At 39.2% G+C, this 25,684-nt stretch overlaps 1 protein-coding gene across 7 annotated transcripts in view; it reads left to right on the forward strand.

Moving 5' to 3' along the window:
* LOC134220809 (uncharacterized) overlaps positions 1 to 25,684 on the forward strand; it is a 102,112-nt gene that overhangs the window by 21,825 nt on the left and 54,603 nt on the right. For 2 of the 7 annotated variants that reach the window (XM_062699911.1, XM_062699905.1), the window contains exons 1-2: positions 1,639 to 1,897; positions 1,973 to 2,363. In XM_062699911.1, coding sequence (XP_062555895.1) covers positions 2,038 to 2,363 — 326 coding nt within the window. In that variant the 5' untranslated portion in view covers positions 1,639 to 1,897; positions 1,973 to 2,037. Of the gene's footprint in view, positions 1 to 438; positions 727 to 835; positions 1,072 to 1,467; positions 1,617 to 1,638; positions 1,898 to 1,972; positions 2,364 to 25,684 lie in introns of those variants that run through there. The other 5 variants (XM_062699907.1, XM_062699909.1, XM_062699908.1 and 2 more) reach the window with 5 other exon arrangements.

Consider the following 25,684-nt stretch of genomic DNA (forward strand, 5'->3'; position numbering starts at 1 on the left):
ATTCATCTCCTTAGAGTGCATTTTTGACCTCTCTTATGTGCTTTTCTTGTTACATTTTATAATACACAAGAAAGGCAGCAAGGCTAGGTGGATTATTCTGAATTATTCTATCTATTTTTGAATATTTTCGAAATATTTTGATAATTTTCGTCGAAACTTTTTCATTCCATGCAAAATTTCGCAAATCCTTCATCGTATTTTTTTTTAAATTCGTTATTGTGTGTAAGGTCGCATGCACGAAAAAGGTTATCTACTCAATTTGTTTAATAGTTATGTCCACCCCATAAATTTTAAATATGAGTCGTTGAAATGGGAGAACATGGATTAACCTGATTTTCCAAGGATTTTTTGATAATTTCCAAAATGATTCCACCTTTGTACTTGTTTCGTTTACCCTCACTGCGCACATCGCTGGCATCGTTCGAACCACCTAAGTAGCAGCGAAAACGCACAAGGTATGAATGAAAAGTGTAAATAGTCTAGTGGGAGACCACGGGCCTGGCTGTCGACCGCCAACGGACAACCACGTCATCGATTTACATCACCCATCGGAGTATCGTATGATCGACTGCGTAGCCAATAGACTCACCGGTCGAAGAGAACGGATAATAGGAGAAGCCATAACAACCCGATCATTATCCGCACCAGCCAGCGTGAAAACTGCGCGAAGCTCTGAGAGGAAAACTCACCGGTGGTGAGCGTCGTCTGCGCAAACAAGCCCTCAAGGTAAATAGTGCTAATTGTTAGGTTACCGAGCACCATACCAGCGAGACGATCAAATAGATCTTTTGCTCGACTTTGACTGACAACTGTTCAAAATAGGTGTTAATTGGAAGTTAGAAAGGATATTTTTCAAATCGCTCGAGATTCCTCTTCCTCGAGTGTTAATTGTCGCCAGGGGAATTTGTTTACAGCTCGGAGGAGGGAATCTGTATTATGTCACGCGGTAGTCCAATTCCGTTTGACTGCTTGTTGCGATAAGTGAAGAATTTTAAATCGACGACAACCTGTGCGATGACTTCGTAGTTTGCACCGAGAGTCTCCAGTCCAAGTCAACAGGCACGTGAAATGGTCAATGAAATCATGATGGCATGAGTCGAGTTCTTGCGAAAATAAAGCGCCACGTAATTATAGCCGCCTAGTTCTAACTGATATAAGCAGGTGAAACGTATAATTACCTCATGATACTCTCTGATAGGGTATCACAGTACAATCGAAATATCGTATGATTTCCACTACAGGTACGAATTCGCAACTCACACCACGATCAGCGCGTTGCAGTGGTGTATTTTTCAATCTAGTTCGTCTAAATTATTTTACCGTTTTCAACAATGCTGGTCCCATAACATACTGCAAGCTCGTATTTTAAACATTGTATTAAGGTACTTTCGAAAGAAGATTGTGTTTTTTCCATCAAATTTGAACGGATTGCCGCCTATGTGCCGGCCTTTCCGACTGGACACGTTGGATGACCAGTTGGTGATTTTTCACGAAGTTCGTTTTATCTTGAGCGGGGTACGTGAGAGCGAGAGATCGCACGTCATCAAACTTTTGCTCAAAACGTATATTTGTGTGTATATCATCATATCAGCAGTTAAGCAAAACCAGACACTGAGGTGAGCAACTGAACAAGCGCTCGATCGCTGCCATTCGCGAATTTCCTTTCGTTGCGTTCGCTACAGAAAATCTTTATAAAACCGTTGCGCTGCGCCCGGGCAAGAGTTATAAGTATTTTTGCCGCACGCCGATCGAGTAGGGTGACCGCCGTTCAACGTCTTTTCGCGCACCGCACTGAGTCTACCAAAAACGGAAGGAAGTTCGCGAGGCATTTTTTTGCGTGTGTTCAGCTAGTTTGTCCTTGATACATAGTTTCTTTATCGTTCAGCTAGCCTCTCAAGTAAATAACATCTGTTTGGAAAGCGATTCTATTTTGTTTGGTAACGGTTTATTTTTCTCTCTGCGCTTATTGCAGATACGCGTGAAGAACAAGTGCAACTAACCAGGCGCACCAGAAACAGAGAGCCGCAGTAGTGATCAATGATTGTGCTGAAAGTGAAAGTTAAGAATCTGCTAAACATGAAGATTGAAATCAGAAATCTGTTTCTGCTCACGATTGTGACCACCCTGCTGAATCTGGCCGCGGCTACAAGTTCTTCGTCCTCCAGCAGCCTACAGAGCTTGGACGAGTTTAATAGTTCTCCAACGCGTCACAATCATCGGCACCACCCGTCAACTCATCAGCAGCAGCAGCAGCCCCAGAAGGACAACTTCATCCTGATAGACTATCTGAGCGACGGCGAAAGGGAGCGCCGCATCAGTTGGAACGGGATAACTGGCAAAGAAACCAGCATCGGTGATGTGAGGTGAGTTCGCTCGAGTGGGTTTTCATCGATCTGCATTCATTTCCTGTGGCGAGTGGTGTGGATGCACCAAAACCGGGCGACATTGAAATTGGAAAATCGTTTGTGTTTTGTGAGTGGTCAATAGCCAACGTTGTCTACACGCACACGTCCGGATGTAGGGAGGTAGGCCAGGCCCTAATTGTTCAACAACGTTCTGCTCTAATGGGCGAAATGAAATTTGAAATCTTGACCGGTGGGAAAAGACGATAAGTGCTTTCCAGTATGTCCCACTGCGCTTGATGCTAATCGTCGAAAGTTGTTAAGGAAGCTGCGATAAGTGCTTGTGTGTGGAAAGGCGTGTATGAGCCTAGGGACGGCACAAAAGGGAAATAAATTTGCTCCTGCATGCTTAATTGTAGTTCCGGTTTTAGAGAAAATCGCTTCCGAATAGAGTTCCGAAATTGTCGGCGACTGCTGGTAGCAACCAAATGGGTGTTTGAAAAGTTTGTTAAGACGTTTGTTAATTGCTGTGGCCCGTGTTAAAAAGCAAAGAAAGCCAAGGTTGGAGTTTGGCTTGACCTAAAACTGGGCAGTGGAGTTAGCGTAGCTTCATATTTAGCGAGCGCATCGTAATTTTAAAAGAAGCACGCCGATTCTGAACGAAATCGTGCGACGAGGTTTAGCGTTCGTTGTGGGGTGAATAGGTTGCGCAACCAAAAAATCAAAACGATGATTAAATGTTGCTAAGGGTATCAGTTTGATAACAAGGTTCGCTCCAAAATATAACATTTTTAGCAGTACGTTTGAAATGAGTAACAGTATTCAATTGATTGATAATAGTTTTATTTAATAATAAATGCTATGGGAAAATTTTCAGATAAAAAATAGTAAATTCAGTGAAAGCAAAAGTAAAGCGTGCATTATGCAGATTGCAGATGAGCCTATACGTTAGTTCCTCTGATGACTTTAAGTTCATAAATATTGCACATCGACCGTTTATCCATGTTTTTATAAATAAAGCGACGTTGAGAAAATGTGTGTCTTAAATGAATAATGGAATTGTATTTGGTATCTTCTTCGTATAGTCGGAACACTTATAAAAGTTAGAATAGCGGAGGAAGTTTTTAGGACTGTAATTGCCTTTTATTGCAAAAAATCCGTCCAATTTATGAAAAACGATACGCAAAATATATTTAAAAAAAAACATGAATTGGTATGATCCATGAAGCTTATCTGGATTTTTTTACTAGCAATGTCATATGTGAATGCTATCGGTAATACGATCCTGATCAGTGCTGACATAAGCAGAATTGAAATTCAATCATAGGTCTTTAATGTGGCTATAAATAACTTTGGTAATCAGAAACTTAAGGTTTTTTGTTTGTCTTCATATGGAAGCACTACTGCCGTGGATCAGAGCATTGGTTCAAGTTTTATCTTACTGTTGTAAATTATTTAGCAGAAAAACGTATCCAAAATTTGAAAATTTACAATTGTTACGGATGTTCCAAATCTTCCGAAAAGTCGTTTGAAAAACATACTAAAACATTGTCAGGCTCATTAAGTCACAGATTCATAACGCCAATATGCAAAATAACCCAAAAATCTAATGAATAAAACCGATATTACAAAAGCAGACATAATTCTCAAGAAATGCAAATACAAACTTGTATACAATGTAGTTGTGCTTTATACAAGATACGTCATAGCTGCAATGCCAAGGCCAACATTCCCGCCAAACTGATTCATTGGCCACACTCGTGCATTGCCGAACTATTATAGATCGAGCGACACATTACCGCCATATTGTCTTCCAATGTGTTTAGATCAGTGCATCTCAATTGAGTGCCAGACGATTGTATTCAGCGACCTACGACAAAAACAAGCAACGAAGATAACTTAAAATACTCATTGTGTCAACATATAGATTGAAATCCACATCAATAAGCTTACAGCAATATGTGGATTATCAAAGAATTTAATTCACTTTTATGTGCATAGAAAACACAGATGAATCATTGAAAATAAATTAATGTTCAAAAATGGGCTGGCAGATATATTCATATAAAATGGGTTCAATTAAGTTTTCCACAGTCGCCAAGAGTTATTCTGTTAAAATGGTTATGTTTGAGTTAAAACTCTGCCTTCCAGCTTAAAATGAATTGAATGTCCAGTCAAGGAAATAATAATAACGGGAACGCCGCCATTTTTGTATGGAAATCCATACAATTGGTGTGGCGTATGATGATTTCCATCTAAAATGAAGATACGCAACCAATATTCAAACAAATAGGTTTCATTGCATCAAGTTTCAATATCAACCTAACGACTAGAGAGTTTCTCATTCTTAAAGGTTCCCCCAGACCTAAGCTATTTCATCGCCGCGACGGCGACAACTAGTCGCCGCGATTCTGTCGTTAGGTCGCTGCAGGCAATGTTGTATTTACGCTTCCATATTACCGACGACAGAATCGCTGTCGCCAAGCGATAGAATCGCGCCGCGACTGTCGCATCGCGTGTGTTTGGGGGAACCTTAAACATGGTTATTTAATATGAAAATCGATTCCTGGATTAAAACTAAAGTGTGCATCCATCGTTTGCCATTGTTCTGCTTCAGCTTAATCGCACTGATCAGCAGTCAATGATGAAGCACTTGTGCGGGTTTAAAATTAAACTAATTGCTCGTCCGATAATGCCAAAGAGCAGGTTAAATGTGAGTCTTGCGGCATTTAAAGACTACGTAATCGATAAAAAGTGAACCGTGGTTCTTGGAATGCACAAATGATTTTCATTAGATTTATTTTTTCAAACTTCTTGGGGATATTCTACAACATTATGATTGGGTGTCTACTTTCTTGCTTTATTGAAATATGTTGGATAACGTCGGGCAGAGTTCCAGCAATTTCTATGGATTACAGCTATTTCTGTGGTATGTATTCGACTCCTTGCCACTGACATCGTCAAACAAATGCACTCCATTTGTGAGACGCAGTCGAGTTTTTCAAATACCGTTCGCTAATTGGGACGTTTTGATGAGCGTTAATGTTGTTTATTTTCTACATTGAACCATTGAACAAGAGAAAATCTCATGCCCCAAAATTTATCGATCCCACCAAAAGCGATATTGAAAAGTAAAGGCGGTTTTGACTTGCCATTTCAGCAAGCCCCCCAAATAAAGAGCGACCCATCTGAAGAAACCTCAATTAGCAAATATCTACTGTATACTAGGGTGCGGCTTATTTTTCGAATGTTTCCGAAATTCTAAAACGATTTTTTATAACAAAAAAGAGTAGCTTTAGATTTGGAGGCCGAAATATTGAAGTTTAGATGAAGATAGAAGTTAGACTTTCATAAAAATAAATGGCAATTGGTAAACACGGAAGGATAAACTACCCAATAGAGCTTCAGATGATGGGATGAACCGGGAAATGCAGAAGTGGTCGTGGTCTCAGGCCATACCGAGTGTATGTTCGCTTCCGATGGTGGGCCTTACACCCGGTTGAGATGCCCGAAGCTGAATCCTGTATGTCTGCTTCTTCCATTCATTTGATGTTGGTTTTGAGCTATAGGGATTTGCATCCCACGAAGTCCAGGTTGGTATAGCCTAGAATGGGATTCTACAGTTCCGGTGTGGAAAGGCCTCGCCTGCAGGGGTGGATAGGTTATTCGCATGGTTTTTCTGGAGCTTTTCGTCCGAGCTCATGTTTCGATGGTCTGTTGAGGCTGTTTGGTACCAGGAGTCGGCTCAGTGTTGCTGAATTTTGACACTTTTGTAGAAAGCTATGACTGGGTGATGAGACATACTTAGAGGGGAGTCTGGTTAGCAGATATTTGTTTTTTTTTTTCTGCACTGATAAACGCTGTGTCTTGTGAGTGATCTTTGTTTGTATGGGCGATCTGGGGTAAGTAAGACTTCGCTTTAATGTTTGTGAAACACTGAAGACCCAGTGGCACTGGAGGTTGGAACTTTTACAATTGTTCCGGTTTCTTTGTAAATAGTTTTGGAATGCGGAAAAATAAAGATGTCATCACTTGAATAGTGTCTAAAACATATTTGGTAGTCACTAAAACGTTCGTAATTGGCATATCATTGCCCTATTGCATATTTTCCGTTGTCATCGCAATAGATGTGGAGCGAGATTGAGCTTCACTAAGCTCTTCGTAAAGATTCCTCTTAAAATCTGGGCCAGCGACTGGATTACGGATAGCTATATGCTTGTGCTCGGCGTTCTTGCTCTCCAAAAGTCTGATTTTCTCGTAAAAATTTTTTTTGGTGATTTTTATATAAACTATACGTTCATCTCCTCTTCTTGTTGATGTGTTTTCTATTTCCGATACGTCAAATCGCTAATCACTTTTTCCTTTTCCGCCAAATTGAGGAGCAGCTTATCAATATGTTGTTGCAGGACGTCGCAGCTAGGGCTTTCATTTTACCCGGGAATCAACTACCCGGGAAACGGGAAATAAAATAATAATTTCCCGGGATTTCCCTGGATCCCGGGAAATAAAAAAACTCTCGAAACTAATTCAAAATCGTAGTTTAAATTTTGTCGTAAAATATGATTTCGAAAATATTCATTCGACATCAGGGATGCTTGCTATTTTGTCTTCAAATGATGAAAAGTTGTTGAAAGCCTGGTTGAAAGTTTTGGTTCAGTTCGAAATAAGTATCAGCATCTGCTCTGGCTCAAGAGTAAGATCTGCAGTGTCCTGATGAGCGCTGCTATGTGCTACTTTTCCATGTTTTTTTAAACTTTTTTAGGTTGTATCCGCTTTTTTTTTTCTAGTTTTTGGACAACGACGGCTTCGAGAGATTCTCTGCTATTATCGCCAAAATATACCTAACAAGAACTATTCTTATACTCGACTTCTTATTTTAGTGCATAGAGTCATCTGGTCAACTTTGAAGGATAAACCATTTTCCACAGGTGAATGAAATATATGAAATGAGAATTCTTCCATTCGAAATAAAAAAGAACTTTCAGGCGAGTGCTTGATTGTCGTACTTTAATGATACTGACTATAACATTTTTTCAGTCAAACTTTGCTTGAAATGGCAAACAGCACCTATAACGCATCAAATTGCGAAAGTTTTGCGAGTATTTGACAGTTGTAATGACCGCATACTAAAGACCTAAAATCTGTTTTCCATCAAGTTCTGTTAGTTCACCAATATTATAAAATATTCAAATGAAATATTTCAGAAATGTCTCAAAATTCAAAATACAACAAGTTAACGGAATATGAGTCTGTTCGGTAATTGAAAAAAAGGATTGAAGGTCTTAAATTTGACAATAATTTAGGGCAAACCTGCCAAAGTGGTCACTGCTATTGCCTGAATATCTGCGAACATTGGTAGCTCTGCTGTTTCACCAAAGACACTAAACTTTTATTTCGACTAAATTCGACCTACTGAATAAACGAACAATAGATACAAACGTATGATTCTGTAGCATTTTTCTTTTCATCGGGCACCTACTTTCTTGAGATTTGCGATAAGGCTTGGTCTGGCCAGTCTTTTGGCCGAAAACATCGAAAACAACGCAGGGGTCTTATAAAAGAATTTGGTAGGGCACCACAAGAAACCGAAATGCTGCTAAAGTCTTGAAGCCCCGCGAATGGTGCAAACTAAGAGAAGACTGTTTACTATGTCCTCTCCAGCTTTCTTAGTTATCCGGTGAATATGCGTTTCTAGCTGACCAAGCTGCTGTTCCAACTCTGAGGTATCGATATCGACAGGTTCACAGCAGTACACAACACAATACATTTGACCGTATTTTGCAGCAGGTGCTCGACAACTTGCTCTGCTGTACCAATGTACCATCCTTCAGTTGCGTCATTTAAAAAAGCTTGTCGAATTGTGTCGAGTTCCTCACTATAAGGGCATAGGTTTTCCTTCCATCCTCTGGAAAGGCCAAGTCGATTTCCGCGTTTAGATAAAGGAAAATGGATTTCCAAATCATAAGAGGTGAGAAGAGGAGGGATTCCTATCAACCCCCTGAAGACGCAAGACCTCTAACGCATCACGGGCCGCGTACGGGCCGTAATACTTCCATTAATTATTTCTGATGGCAGCGTGAAAACAAAATGATGACTATGTGATGTTTTTATTTTATTTTACCCGGCAAGGCATATAGGACTATTTCAAAATGCTAATTAAAACGTTTAAACATATTGTAGGGGAAATTCCGAAGAATTTTTCGTTGAATCAAAAGAATTCCTTGGTACTTCTGACAATATTGCCATTAAAATCCCGAATAAATTAACGTAAAAATTTAAAGTATTTTTCGTGAATGTTCTGGAGAATTTAAGTGCTCATTCCGGAAAAATTCTCGAAAAAATTCCCGAGAACTTCTCATGGAAGTTTAACAAAATATTCGGCAAACAACTTCTTGTGTAAACTAAGGATAAAATTCTATGGAAATATCAAAGGATTTCCCATTGTAATCCAAAGAATTTCCCATAGAAATGAAAAATTTCACTGAAAACCATTTGAATCATTTGTTTGAGAAACTGCATAAGTTTTGAACAAATTTGCACCGAATCTTTCGATTTCTTCGATACAGATCAATAGTTTTTGGCAAAACTCAACACCCTGGGACACTTTCAGTGCAAAAAATGTAAGCAGTACTTCACAATTGCTCTTCAAAGTACGTGGACTTATGTAGTTTCTCAAACAAACGAAAAAATGTTCATACATTCCTGAACAAATTTTTTTTTTCGTATTTTTTGCCACAATACGTATTTTTGGACGAGGATTCAGAATATATAAAAATCTCATTTTGGCCAAAAATGTTACATATGCAGTTTCTCAAACAAACGGTTAATTTGGCCGAAGCCCTCAAGCCTGAAAGTTGTTTGGTCGAATATGTCATTTGATTGAATAAAGTACTAAGCTTAAGGTTTTAACCCATCTGGTCAAAAGCGATTTGGCCGAAATGGACATACGGTCGAAAAAGTCTTTTTGCCGAATATGTCATTTGGCAGAAAATGCCATCTGGCCAAAAATGTTATTTAGCCACGAAGGACATACCGCTTAAAGTATCCAAACAATTTCTCGTCGATATCAGATTTTTGAGCTGGGGATGGGTTAACCATTGTTTGGCCGAAAATCATCCGACCGAAAGTCATTTGACCAAATATTGCATTTGACCAAACGAAGCAATAGGCCGACACCCATCTGGCTGAAATGGACATACAGCCGAAAATGTTATTTAGCCGAATAGTTCATTTGGTGGAAGAAATCGTTTGGCAGAAAAAGCCATTTGGCCGATAATGTTAATAGGGTCGAACAGGCCGAAAAGTATGGATTTCCCGTTCAGAAAATATTTCACGGCCAAATGGTTCTTCTGCCAAACCACTACTTCGACCAAACAGCATTTCCGACCAACTGACTTATTTGACCAAACGACCAATTCAGCCAAACAACCTGTTAGAGCGAACGATTTTTGGGCCAAAGCAACCGAATGGGTTTCGGTCAGATGCACTTCGGCTTAACTGATATTCGGTCAAATGGCTTTTCCTTAGAAATCCAATGAAATTCCTTCAAATAAATGAAAAAAAAATACGTTGGAACACCGAACAGTTTCTCGTGAAGAATTAGAAATTTTACCTAGAAATTTACAAATAAATTTAAAAATAATTTCCGTAGAACTTTTCATTAAAATTCTGAACAAATCCCTTTGAAAACCATTTTTTTTGCAATCTACATTTTGAACAATTTCCTGTGGAACTTCCGAAGTATGTTCTGTGAAAATTCCGATGAATACGCTTTGCAAGCTCCGAAATGGAAGATCCATTAATTACGTAACGCAAAAATTGAACTTTTTCGACTCCCTCTCCTCCCCCTGTCACACATTTTGTATGGAGCTTCTGAAAATTTTGTATGGATCGTCACACTACACTCAACCCCTCCTCCCCCCTCTAAGCGTTACGTAATTTGTTGACGTTCCCTGCCCTTTAAATTTCTGACCAATTTTTCCTAGAAACTTGAAACAATTTTCCGTCGAAGATCTAAAGAATTCCTCATTGAAATTTTGAATAATTTGCCCCAGGAATTGCAAACATGTTGATTTGGAAATTTAAAACTATTTACCTTGGCAATTGGAAACTTTAAAGTAAAACCCGCAGAAAATCCAAAACAAAAATTTCAAATGAATATTTCGGAAAACTTGGAAAAATATCCTGGAAAAATTCATTAGATTTTTTTGGTGAAATTCAAATAATTAATGTCTTGAAATTATTCCAAAAAAATCTTTCAAAACGAACGCAATAAAAAATCGCCACGCCGTTTCACGTTACCCAGCGCCCATCACCGCCGATCAAAATTACTATTCAAATTCGAACGCACACTTCTAATAATAAGTAATTGTTTCCACTCTGATTTCTTCAATTGCAAGTTTCAAATTATGTATGATACACTTAAAAATTTTTTTATTAAGGAAAATAAAAACCACTCCATTGAAAACCGATTTCGTAAACGTCAGGACCAAGGTTCTTACATCAAGCACAGCGAAACAGACGTCTCACTCAAAATATGTTCCATTGTTCACCTTTTCAACGGTGGATTAATTTTTTTTGTAGGTGATCGATCAGCCACCGATAGCGCTTCTATCGATTTTGCTTGTGTTTGACGTTTACACACTAGAAAGTTGCCGATTTAGGGAGTTGATTCAAAAGTATAAGATTGCTAATGTCGTCCCTGTTCGCGTAACTAACATCTAGGTTACTTCGACTTGGCAGCCAAAGTACCGGTACTACAAGTGTCAAACCGAAGTTGGTGATGAAACAAAACATGCACTACAACATGATCCATAAATTATGGCCAATTGAAGCTTGTTGAAGCGTAATTTGACAAAATAATTTAAATGACTACAGCGCCACTAGCGTTCTAGTACTGACGCTTCTACTATTTAGGGTGATTTTGTTATCGTGACGATGAATTTGAAGCATTTTGTTCTAAGTGAAACTGTTTCTCTGTAGATCAAGGTTCAAACACTTTGTTAGCAGATGGAAGAGATGAGCGCGGGGACGCAAAATTCATTTTCAGTACAAAGTGTAAACATACTTGCTACAGCAGCTATTCCATACAAAAATCCAAGATGGCTGAGTCGTTAATTTGGCAGATTGGAACACCTGATTGAATTTATCTTGGTCAGAACTTAGAAAAACGTTTCCTAGCATCCAGCGCTTGCCATGCCCTATTTCCATGCGACTATGCTATGGTTCTCTTCACTGCCAAATCTCGCACTTAGTTTCAAAGCTTTACACAATCGAATGAAGATGAAGCCCAACATGGCAATAACCGATTGAATATTAGTCAGTGATTTAGATTCCGTAAACTAATAAATTACTGTAAAACTGAACACCTACATGATTATTTAAACAATAACCCACATAGATTTGACCCCGACTTTCAACTGAGGAACACTTTTAGCGTCAAAAGTCAATATAATCAAGTCTAATTGTGTTTGTTTCGGACGTGACCATTCTCAGTAGGTAAGTCGTTCTATGTTTTGAATAATCATGCGACGTTAGTCAAAATTCTGGCCGCTGGTTGCTTCGTGAAGATAAATACTTTATGCTCTGCTTAGCATCAAAAGGGCATAACTCTTTATCTATATTTCCTTTTGAGTCTGGATCAAAAGTTACAACCGTGATTGTTGTTTCTGAAGTAAGATGCAATCATTCTTTATCACACCAAACCATCAAATCTTCGTCAAAGCGCCTAAGTCGAAGATACATCGTTCAGTTCAGTAGCTTCAGTTAAGCTGTAATGATTCTAAGAGCGAAAAATTTATTCTGAAAGTGCTTTTAACTTTCCTCGTCAAAATTATCAATTTTACTTACTAAATAGAACTTGATCAGAGATAAAATCTTGCAAATCGGATAATCCCTGCAAGACTTAAATCGTAACTCATCACAATTTTAAACTCTTTGCGGTTTTTGTGAAACTGTCTGCTTTTCACCAGTTGAATTATAATTACTAGGGTGGTTCAAAAAATCGATTTTGCTCCACAGTGCTCATCCGATTCATTATCATGTTCTGAGTGTCCTCTGAAAATTTGAGCTCATTTGGATAAAAACTGATTTAGCACAAGCAATTTCAAGTTTGCATGCAAATTAGTATGGGGAAATTTATTTTTTCAGTATACTGTAAATGACGCTTCCCCATTAAGCGCAGGTTAAAAGAAAACCTACATAGCTAAAAGGAATATTCAACAGCTTTCACTCAGTGAAAACCGCATCTTGATCAATCGTTCCAATAATAAGTAATCGAATTTAATCTATATCATGGTTGCATAACTCCTCAGGCAACATTGCTGCTTGTGGCGCGAAAGATAGCACACACAAATTCAGGCTACTATGTTGCACTGCACATTTCAGTGATGCCCTCAAAGAAGTTTAACGATCATGACTAAAGATTCGCAACCTGTATTAAAATCGATTACTAATTATTGGGGCGAATAATCAACATGCGGTTTTCGTTGGATGAAAGCTGTTGAGTATTCCTTTTAGCTATGTAGGTTTTCTTTTAACCTGCGCTTAATGGGGAAGCGTCATTTATAGTATACTGAAAAAATAAATTTCCCCATACTAATTTGCATGCAAACTTGAAATCGCTTGTGCTAAATCAGTTTTAATCCAAATGAGCTCAAATTTTCAGAGGACACTCAGAGCATGATAAAGAATCGGATGAGCACTGTGGAGCAAAATCGATTTTTTGAACCACCCTATACCCCTCAATAAACGACAGTTTGTAGAGCTTCTTTTCCGGTAATGAAAATTAATACAAAGCTTAAACTAATACCATATTTTTAGCGGTCTTTTCCATATTTTCAAATAGTGATGCTTTGTTATAACTAATATTTTGTCATTATTGATTGTTTTAGAAAAATTGGAATTTTTCTTATTGGAATTATTCTTATTTAATTTATGTTTATTGAAAACAAAATTCAAATGTATATCACGAGCGGGTGAAGATAATCTATTTATCACTCGTTTATCTTACGCAGTTGTTGATTAGTTAACATTTGAGCCAAAACAAACAACGGCCAGCAATGCCCACCAAATCTCTAAGATTCGTTTTGACGCTTGCTCCAAAGGTTAGCTTTGCGCGATGTGAAATTATCTTTCGCATAGAGATCTAAGTCGCGTTTGCGTTACGATGACGACGACGACCTGTGCAATGTATGTAGTCGTTGGTATTTTTTTTTTTGCGACTTTGCGATGACATCGGTTGCCGCTCCTACTTATACGAAATGATATGATTAAAATAGAATCACGCTACTGTCGAGTTAAAAATAAGGCAGTTCGGAGTTTCGTTCTATATACGCTTTGAGCTACCGCCAAATCGGATATTGCGCGAATGTGACATAACGCACTGGTGGTAAAGGCAATCACGCCATATCGATAGCAGAGTGTGCATCGCTCGCCAAGTTGCAGCACCATGTACCGATTTCACAGATGATTGGCCCTGCCCCTGAGCGCACCCGAGGAGCCGGCACTGAATTGGCTGTTGTTTACTATCACAATATCGTACGATAAATGTGGTACCTTATTATGACGAACTGGAATCGTATGATGGGTCGACGTTGTCGCCGTCTCAATTACCGCCGATGAATGGATGAGAAACACATCACCTCAGGTACCTCGCGACGGCGACAGGAGCGATAAGACGCTACACGCTTCACCAATCTATCGAATTGCATCATTTACCGGGTCCGGTGCGGCGTGCAACGTGCGCTGCCGCGCTCGCTGCAGCAATCACTTCAATTCAATGTGAGGATAATAAAATTGTGGTCACCTGGTATCGTATGTTGGTTTTGCTGGACAGGTGTCAAGACACGATTTGTTGTGCCGATGGAAAAAAAATAACAAATTCGACAAATTTGATCTGTCCATTAGCATCTTAGTGTTCATGAAGGGCATTTCTAGTGGTGCTGAAAATTGTGGATTTTGACAAAACGGACTTTGTTTTTTAGGTGCGAAACGATACTGGCATGGTGATATACACAGAAAAGCGCTATTTGAGCTATTTGAATTACAATTAATTCAATAAAAAAAATTTATTTTGACCTCGCTTATTCTAAACTCAACTTAATACAGATATCAAATTTGAATCGGATAGCTTGACCATGTGCTGATGAAGAATAGATACATTGCTGTTAGTGTAATTTAGTAAACTAAAAAATTACACTTTGTCAAACCGCGAATCCCGCAAAGTAACATGACAATGCGATATCTAGTGTTGGTGTTGTATAATTCTCGCGTGATTTTTGAAAACGTCGTAAGTCCAAATGAGAGACTCTCTTTCATTACGCTCTCTTTTGTTAATATCAAGGCTAGTTTAAAATTTGTTGCAATATTTTCACCTCGGCGCACTAGACAAAGCTATTTTCTTCAGATCGGTACTGGAAAATCCAATGTAAATGTTAGTATGGCTTTGTAATAATCGAAAGAGAAAGCAAACAAAGAGAGCCTCTCTTTTGGACTTACGACGTTTTCAAAAATCACGCGAGAATTGATCCTCGCCACGATTGGGTTAGTTGAGTAAACAACTGTTCCAACAAAAATACTAAACATGCGATTTATGAGACATATTAGAAGATACATAGATGCTTATGTAGTTGACATTTTGTAATGACTTTTAACGTTTTGGAGAAAATATTGTTTATTCCGATTCTTTAGCTTATAACTTCTTAAAACCAAGGGTTTTAAATGTTTCCGATTTGTTCATCATTGAAGACCCGTTCTAGCTAAAATTACCAACGAAATTGCTACTTTATTATTTCTTCGAGATGGGTCAGATAGTCGAAAATATTATACCATTCGACTCAGCATGATAAGTCCGTCTGTGTTCGGGATTTGTCTAGATCTACAGAAGTTTATATCTTGCCTAAATACGAGATGTAATACCATTATGCCAATTGACCTACTGGACTTCAAAATAGCATTTGATATGGAATTGTAATGTGAGCTCGATACCTATATTACAAGGCCAACATTGTCTATATTCTTATGTGCACTCGTACGACTTTCCAAGCAGGGTGGCTTCGTAAATGACTGTATCTATGAAAGCACGTCCTATCGGAAATTGCGCCACCGTTTTGATGAATGAATCAATTGATTTCCATCAGGCGTCATCGGTGTGTTTGTTTACAGTCAAATATGGCTATCTTCCCAAGAGTGGGAGAATTAATTGGGCATTGCGTCGTAGTCTGGGGCGTCGTAGCTAATAGAACTTCATACTGAATTCAAGGTTGACCAGTCAGCAGCATTGTTGTAAATTAGATGCCAACTACCAGCCAGCGTTATCAGTCGCTAAGCGCTTAGGCGCTTATCTGAAACGCCAACCTAGACGCTAACTAGCTGAATTACAACAGTCTCATGGGTACACAAACTGAAATCGTCATTCAGGGTTCTAGTTCGCCAATCCAACGTGTGTAACACATACACAATTAACGATCCATAATCATTCGCACTTGAGAATATACGCTTTTTAAAGACAACCAACTTCAACCCACCTTTCCCAATGAATGGTGCAAAATACCTACCAGGCAGCCTGAAGCGGAGAAGTAAAGCGGCATGGTTGGTTGTTTGGCATGCAAAAGGATGGCTAAGTCAAAAAACGTCACCAGCTTCTTTTCGCTTTTGTGTGTTGACAAGAACATCAAGTGGAAAGGCAAACTCTTTTCAACATTTATGACCCACCCGTTTCGTGTCCGTTGGCGTCGCTTCCCGGCTACACCATCACGGGGCTGTTGCTTCCACACCGTGCAGTGACAGTGGTTCTTGGCTTTCCGACGAAGCTGACGGTGGGAATATGGGATGGTGGTTGGTTCGTTACACGGTGGACGGATACTGGGGAACATACGGGTGTACGATGATGGTGTTTAACAAGTGGCAAAGAATTCTATGTTTCGTACAGGTAGAATGTACTTCGAAGTGGATTCCTATTTCCTCTTTTGTCACATCTTCATCAGTGCTTGCTGACGCACTTGCAGAAAAAATAAACGAATAGGGGGAATTGTTTGGTTCAGGTGACAGATACAAGTGGACCAAGCGCTTGAACTTGAAATTTATGAACTCTGTTTATTAGGAGAGCTACTAAGTGGGTTTATTATGACCAGTGCATTGTGATCTGAATGAGTTTATATTTGCCCTGATCTAAAGAATGTGGACACTTGACTTTACCACGGTATTTTCGCTATTTATTTAACAAAGAGTGCATTTTAACTGGTATTACTGACTTTTGACAAGTGGTTTTGGTTTTTTAAATATAGACTAACGCAAAATGAATTCCCCCAAGAAATTTGACGTTTGAGCGGGTCGCATAATGAACGCAAAATGAACTTTTGTTCGAGTGGACGACCCGCTCAAATGTCAAAATCCATCGGGTGAGTGAATTTGATGCCACAGGTCTCCTAATTATGCCACAGGTCTATTGACTCTTTTCTTCAGAAATTCAAATGAATTCAGATGAATTTCCTCTGGAAAATCGAATGAATTTCCTCTGGAAAATAGGAAGAATTTCCTCTGGAAATTAGGAAGAATTTCCTCTGGAAATTCGGATGAATTTCCTCTGGAAAGTCAAAGGAATTTACTCTGGAAATTCGAAGGAATTTTCTCTGGAAATTCGAAGGAATTTCCTCTGGAAATTCGGATAAATTTCCTCGGGAAATTCGGATGAATTTCCTTGGGAAATTCGGATGAATTTTCCTGGGATAATTCGGATGAATTTCCTCGGGAAATTCGGATGATTTTTCTCGGGAAATTCGGATAAATTTGCTCGAGAAATTCGGATGAATTTCTTCGAGAAATTCGGATGGATTTTCCTCGGGAAATTCGAATGAATTTCCTCTGGAATTTTGGATGAATTTTATCTGAAAATTCGGATGAATTTCCTCGGGAAATTCGGATGAATTTCCTCGGGAAATTCGGATGAATTTTCTCGGGAAATTCGGATGAATTTCTTCGGGAAATTCGGATGAACTTTGGATGAATTTCCTCGGGAAATTTAGATGAACTTCCTCTGGAAGTACGGATGAATTTCCTCTGGAAATTCGGATGAATTTCCTCTGGAAATTCGGATGAATTTCCTCTGAATTCGGATGAATTTCCTCTGGAATTCGGATGAATTTCCTCTGGAATTCGGATGAATTTCCTCTGAAATTCGGATGAATTTCCTCTGAAATTCGGATGAATCTCCTTTGAAATTCGGATGAATTTCCTCTGGAAATTCGGATGAATTTCCTCTGGAAATTCGGATGAATTTCCTCTGGAAATTCGGATGAATTTCCTCTGGAATTTCGGATGAATTTCCTCTGGAAATTCGGATGAATTTCCTCTGGAAATTCGGATGAATTTCCTCTGGAAATTCGGATGAATTTCCTCTGGAAATTTGGATGAATTTTTCTCGGGAAATTCGGATGAATTTTTCTCGGGAAATTCGAATGAATTTCCTCGGGAAATTCGGATGAATTTTCTCTGGAAATTCGGAAATTCGGAGAGCCTCTCTTTTGGACTTACGACGTTTTCAAAAATCACGCGAGAATTGATCCTCGCCACGATTGGGTTAGTTGAGTAAACAACTGTTCCAACAAAAATACTAAACATGCGATTTATGAGACATATTAGAAGATACTTATATGCTTATGTAGTCGACATTTTGTAATGACTTTTAACGTTTTGGAGAAAATATTGTTTATTCCGATTCTTTAGCTTATAACTTCTTAAAACCAAGGGTTGGAAAACAAATGTTTCCGATTTGTTCATCATTGAAGACGCGTTCTAGTCAAAAGTACCAACGAAATTGCTACTTTATTATTTCTTCGAGATGGGTCAGATAGTCGAAAATATTATACCATTCGACTCAGCATGATAAGTCCGTCTGTGTTCGGGATTTGTCTAGATCTACAGAAGTTTATATCTTGCCTAAATACGAGATGTAATACCATTATGCCAATTGACCTACTGGACTTCAAAATAGCATTTGATATGGAATTGTAATGTGAGCTCGATACCTATATTACAAGGCCAACATTGTCTATATTCTTATGTACACTCGTACGACTTTCCAAGCAGGGTGGCTTCGTAAATGACTGTATCTATGAAAGCACATCCTATCGGAAATTGCGCCACCGTTTTGATGAATGAATCAATTGATTTCCATCAGGCGTCATCGGTGTGTTTGTTTACAATCAAATATGGCTATCTTCCCAAGAGTGGGAGAATTAATTGGGCATTGCGTCGTAGTCTGGGGCGTCGTAGCTAATAGAACTTCGTACTGAATTCAAGGTTGACCAGTCAGCAGCATTGTTGTAAATTAGATGCCAACTACCAGCCAGCGTTATCAGTCGCTAAGCGCTTAGGCGCTTATCTGAAACGCCAACCTAGACGCTAACTAGCTGAATTACAACAGTCTCATGGGTACACAAACTGAAATCGTCATTCAGGGTTCTAGTTCGCCAATCCAACGTGTGTAACACATACACAATTAACGATCCATAATCATTCGCACTTGAGAATATACGCTTTTTAAAGACAACCAACTTCAACCCACCTTTCCCAATGAATGGTGCAAAATACCTACCAGGCAGCCTGAGGCGGAGAAGTAAAGCGGCATGGTTGGTTGTTTGGCATGCAAAAGGATGGCTAAGTCAAAAAACGTCACCAGCTTCTTTTCGCTTTTGTGTGTTGACAAGAACATCAAGTGGAAAGGCAAACTCTTTTCAACATTTATGACCCACCCGTTTCGTGTCCGTTGCCGTCGCCTCCCGGCTACACCATCACGGGGCTGTTGCTTCCACACCGTGCAGTGACAGTGGTTCTTGGCTTTCCGACGAAGCTGACGGTGGGAATATGGGACGGTGGTTGGTTCGTTACACGGTGGACGGATACTGGGGAACATACGGGTGTACGATGATGGTGTTTAACAAGTGGCAAAGAATTCTATGTTTCGTACAGGTAGAATGTACTTCGAAGTGGATTCCTATTTCCTCTTTTGTCACATCTTCATCAGTGCTTGCTGACGCACTTGCAGAAAAAATAAACGAATAGGGGGAATTGTTTGGTTCAGGTGACAGATACAAGTGGACCAAGCACTTGAACTTGAAATTTATGAACTCTGTTTATTAGGAGAGCTAATAAGTGGGTTTATTATGACCAGTGCATTGTGATCTGAATGAGTTTATATTTGTCCTGATCTAAAGAATGTGGACACTTGACTTTACCTCGCTATTTTCGCTATTTATTTAACAACGAATGCATTTTAACTGGTATTACTGACTTTTGCCAAGTGGTTTTGGTTTTTTAAATATAGACTAACGCAAAATGAATTCCCCCAAGAAATTTGACGTTTGAGCTGGTCGCATAATGAACGCAAAATGAACTTTTGTTCGAGTGGACGACCCTCAAATGTCAAAATCCATCGGGTGAGTGAATTTGATGCCACAGGTCTCCTAATTATGCCACAGGTCTATTGACTCTTTTCTTCAGAAATTCAAATGAATTTCCTCTGGAAATTCAGATGAATTTCCTCTGGAAAATCGAATGAATTTCCTCTGGAAAATAGGAAGAATTTCCTCTGGAAATTAGGAAGAATTTCCTCTGGAAATTCGGATGAATTTCCTCTGGAAAGTCAAAGGAATTTACTCTGGAAATTCGAAGGAATTTTCTCTGGAAATTCGAAGGAATTTCCTCTGGAAATTCGAAGGAATTTCCTCTAGAAACTCGGATAAATTTCCTCGGGAAATTCGGATGAATTTCCTTGGGAAATTTGGATGAAATTCCTCGGGAAATTCGGATGAATTTGCTCGGGAAATTCGGATGAATTTGCTCGGGAAATTCGGATGAATTTCCTCAGGAAATTCGGATGAATTTTCTCGGGAAATTCGGAGGAATTTCCTCGGGAAATTCGGAGGAATTTCCTCGGGAAATTCGGATGATTTTTTTCGGGAAATTCGGATGAATTTCTTCGGGAAATTCGGATGAACTCCTTGGGAAATTTGGATGAATTTCCTCGGGAAAGTCAGATGAATTTCCTCGGGAAATTCGGATGAATTTCCTCGGGAAATTTGGATGAATTTCCTCGGGAAATTTGGATGAATTTTTCTCGGGAAATTCGGATGAATTTTTCTCGGGAAATTCGGATGAATTTCCTCGGGAAATTCGGATGAATTTCCTCTGGAAATTCGGATGAATTTCCTCTGGAAATTCGGATGAATTTCCTCGGGAAATTCGGATGAATTTCCTCGGGAAATTCGGATGAATTTCCTCGGGAAATTCGGATGAATTTCCTCGGGAAATTCGGATGAATTTCCTCGGGAAATTCGGATGAATTTCCTCGGGAAATTCGGATGAATTTCCTCGGGAAATTCGGATGAATTTCCTCTGGAAATTCGGATGAATTTCCTCTGGAAATTCGGATGAATTTCCTCGGGAAATTCGGATGAATTTCCTCTGGAAATTCGGATGAATTTCCTCTGGAAATTCGGATGAATTTCCTCTGGAAATTCGGATGAATTTCCTCTGGAAATTCGGATGAATTTCCTCTGGAAATTCGGATGAATTTCCTCTGGAAATTCGGATGAATTTCCTCTGGAAATAAATTTCCTCTAGAAATTCGGTTGAATTTCCTTGACAATTCGGATGAATATCCCCTGGAAATTCGGATGAATTTCCTCTGGAAATTGGAATGAATTTCCTCTGGAAAATTGGATGAATTTCTTCTGGAAATGCGGATGAAATTCCTCTGAAATTCGGATGAATTTCCTCTGAAATTCGGATGAATTTCCTTTGAAATTCGGATGAATTTCCTCTCGAAAATCGGATGAATTTCTTCTGGAAATGCGGATGAAATTTCCTCTGGAAATCCGGATGAATTTCCTCTGGAATTCGGATGAATTTCCTCTGGAAGTTCGGATGAATTTCCTCTGGAAATTCGGATGAATTTCCTCTGGAAATTCGGATGAATTTCCTCTGGAAATTCGGATGAATTTCCTCTGAATTCGGATGAATTTCCTCTGAATTCGGATGAATTTCCTCTGGAATTCGGATGAATTTCCTCTGAATTCGGATGAATTTCCTCTGGAATTCGGATGAATTTCCTCTGAATTCGGATGAATTTCCTCTGGAATTCGGATGAATTTCCTCTGAATTCGGATGAATTTCCTCTGGAAATTCGGATGAATTTCCTCTGAAATTCGGATGAATTTCCTCTGGAATTCGGATGAATTTCCTCTGGAATTCGGATGAATTTCCTCTGGAAATCGGATGAATTTCCTCTGAAATCGGATGAATTTCCTCTGAATTCGGATGAATTTCCTCTGGAAATCGGATGAATTTCCTCTGGAAATCGGATGAATTTCCTCTGAAATCGGATGAATTTCCTCTGGAAATCGGATGAATTTCCTCTGGAAATCGGATGAATTTCCTCTGGAAATCGGATGAATTTCCTCTGAAATCGGATGAATTTCCTCTGGAAATCGGATGAATTTCCTCTGGAAATTCGGATGAATTTCCTCTGAAATCGGATGAATTTCCTCTGAATTCGGATGAATTTCCTCTGAAATTCGGATGAATTTCCTCTGGAAATTCGGATGAATTTCATCTGGAAACTCGGATGAATTTCCTCTGGAAATTCGGATGAATTTCCTCTGGAAATTCGGATGAATTTCCTCTGGAAATTTGGATGAATTTCCTCTGGAATGATGAATCGGATTAATTTCCTCTGGAAATTCGGATGAATTTCCTCCGAATATTCGGATGAATTTCCTCTGGAAATTCGGATAAATTTCCTTTGCAAATTCGGATGAATTTCCTCTGGAATGATGAATCGGATTAATTTCCTCTGGAAATTCGGATGAATTTCCTCTGGATATTCGGATGAATTTCTTCTGGATATTCGGATGAATTTCCTCTGGAAATTCGGATAAATTTCCTTTGCAAATTCGGATGAATTTTCTCTGGAAATTCGGATGAATTTCCTCTGTTTTAAATCCGGATGAATTTCCTATCAAATTTTGATGAATTCCTGTTGAAAATTCAGATGAACTTTCTTTAGAAACTTGAATAAAAATAAAAATTCGGATGAATTTATTTTACTTTGAAAGTTTAGATGAATTTTCTCCAAAATTAAAGTGAATTTAATTTGAAAAGGCGCTTGATTTTTTTTTTAATTCGAATAAATTTGTTTTGGAAATTCGGATTCCAGTATAAATTTGAAATAACTCAGTTATAAAGATAAACGTCCGATTGTGTGTGACTGTGGTCGCCTTTTGCACTCATTTCCGAAAACATTAAATAGACATACAACTGTTGTTCACTTCCAGCAGCTACTTGAAAAGCGGGGCAAAAATCACTTCTGACAAACGTACCGGAATGAGAACATTAGAAGCATAATAATAATAATTTGTTGAAAGCGATCCACCAGCATGCTCCTGTTCACGGCAGGAGAAGAATATTTACGCTGCAGTCGTCACTTCTATGGTATATGGCAATTCTCATCTGGTGACTTTGTACGTACCGTACCGTACACAAATGTTGTCTACTTCAGATGAGGGTGAAAAGTGTTTCCCCTCCGCAGATTTGCACTCGACTTGATTCTTCAGAGTCTTTTGTTTGCAATTTGATATGTGATATGGAAGAATTCGCTTCCAACATTAAAGTGCGCTTCCCTAGTGGCCGCTTGCCAAACACCGAGGTGCAGATTAGACTCATTTACACTTAATTCGATTTGAAATAATTGAACTGACATGATGGCAATCGGAAGGGGAAGAAAAGTGCAGCTGAGGATACTCAGATGATCCGGAATAGGCTGACTCAGTGGGTATAATATTGTAAAAAATCTTTGGGCTTTCATTATCCTAATTTTTGAAAAATAGAATTCCAAAAAATCTTGGAACCTTTGCAAAAATTCATCAGCCTGTAATTTCCATTGATTTTTTTTTGTCTAAATTTAGGGGAAGCACTATGAAAAGATTTTTTTTCATTCTGAGTCAGTCTATTCTGACTGAATTCGAAGGGTCGTGTTCACCGTCCGTGTGAGATGGTATGTTTTCCGACCTAGGACAAAATGTTGTAATGGCTGCATCTGTAAAAACTTGCTTTGATGTGATCAATTGAATCGCGATTAGCCGGCTAGATGTTTATTTGTGGAGAGTGCACTCGGTACGCAGTTTTATGGCGTGCTTGAATTAATAACAAGTGATCAGCTCATATATATCTTGCTATGCTATTTTCGAATGCATTCCCGAGTCCAATAAACAAACGGAGAATGGTTTCTAGTGAAGAACGGTGGCCGCTGTTGAGTGGCGGGGAATCGTCGAGGAATCTTGTTTATTATTTCATCAGCTTAATCGGAACTTCACCCGAGAAGCAGAGGGAAAGCAAAACAATTGGTGGTGGTGTCACTGCTGCAACATGCCTAAGAGTAGGATCATCCGTGCTCGGCAGTCGTCTTTGCCTGTCTTAGTCAATTAATTAAATCATCGATCGAATAGAAATAAGAAGACGGAGATGCGTAGAAGAGTGCGCGCATTTCTTCAAAATGAAGCTGTTTGAATAACTACCGACTGCCTCGGACGAGCGCTTCACTTCAACCGTCGTCTTCGTCGTCGGACGAAAAGATCAAAAGTAGATCGAGCATGCAGGCTTGTGAATTTAAATTAAAACAGAATCCAATTCCCCCACCGGGTTTCAGACTACAGTTCCCAATTGGAGATCATTATGTAAATGATGCATACTTTATTATGTGGTGTTTTCTGGTGCAGCTTGAGAGCACGTACCTTTCCCAAACATCGATAAATTATCTGGCCCGAGTGGTATTGAGTGTTTCCGAACGAAATTGCGAAATTTGTCTAAATTCTTCGAATTTAACTCACTTGAGAAATACTCGTCAATCACTTTCAAACTGTAAACAATTATGTACCTGAATCGCCAGAGAAGAAAACATAAAATTAGTTTAATCTCATCATTTTTATGACCCATAATCATACAGAATTTATTAGATAGCATAGAGCTCAGTCAATTTGTTCCCGCTCTGATGAGTTTGAAGTCGGTTCCTTATGCTACCAAAGCCGATCGGAGATTGAGAAATTTCAGAGTTCATTATCAATCGCCGTTTACGCCCACTTCGGATTACACTGATCGTCGTCGGAAAAATAGGTTTTCGGGATAGAGAAAAGAGTGCAGTTACCCAATAAAAAATTATCGTCAGCATCGATGATGGAGAACGCGAAGCCCTTCATATGATCGGATCATTTTGATCCGCTTCTTTTGACGATCTATTATCGATAAGCGAGATCCAGTGGGAACTGTCCGTCTCGGACCTGTTGATAAAATACGATCTACGGGTATGATAAATTGACGGGGAGCGGAATGTTCGGATTAGGTGGGCCTCTTCCGTTAGGTTGGCAGTAGTTTGCCGATGAAAATCACCGTGAGCAGTGCTCGTAAATCTACCCTGGGCCAGACCGGGACGGTGATCTTCCAGTTTTCGATCTACTCGCGCGGCTAGTTGTGCATAGTTGTGTCACTTTAATTGTCGTTTCGTTGCCCTTTGTCAGCGAGATCCTATAAACAAGGGTTATTTATGACCCTACAAATGCCGCAACATAGCTAAACTTTTGGATATTCAAATTTACCCGTCAAACGCTCTGCACATGGCCAGTGGTGCTCGGATTTGAGTGAACCGCCAGTCATAACAGATACGAAGTTTTTATTTTTAAGTTTTATTCTCATTTTACGTATTTTACGTTAAGTAAGCTTTTGTAACAAGAGCTATAGGGGCATTTTGTTTTCTTTCAGCAGTGAGATTAACCCGAAAGAGTGAATTCCTCACTACAAAATGTCTTACAAAATAAGTTCTATGTCAAATCTCATACGCCATATACAATAACAATCTTCGTCACGATCAACATATTGAGCACAGAAATATGGTTCGTTGGACGCAACATTTTCCAACCACTGCCTTGCCCTGGGTAACTGCCATATTTGTCGTCCGGCAATTTAGTGCTGAACGGTGAACATATTTATGAGACTTTCTGACTAAACATCGATTTTCCACGGCTCGTTCAATTGATTGATCTCGTGCAGTTGTAATTTTGTACAACCAGCAAACTGTGGGTAGGAAGGTAGGATGACAGACGCTTCCAGCAGTGCAAGCAGTTTCACGCTGGCAAGCGCGTGACCACGAGACGATGGTCGACACTGAGCTCCAAGTCAAATGGAATATGAACAAAAAAACGACGAAGAGCATAAAGTAATACGGTTTTCGACCAGTTTTGCCAACGTTGGCAGATTCTGTTGCTTCGTTTGTAGTTCGATGCGAAATGCGAATG

Source organism: Armigeres subalbatus, chromosome 3, assembly GCF_024139115.2.
Source record: "Armigeres subalbatus isolate Guangzhou_Male chromosome 3, GZ_Asu_2, whole genome shotgun sequence".
Classification (NCBI taxonomy): domain Eukaryota; kingdom Metazoa; phylum Arthropoda; class Insecta; order Diptera; family Culicidae; genus Armigeres; species Armigeres subalbatus.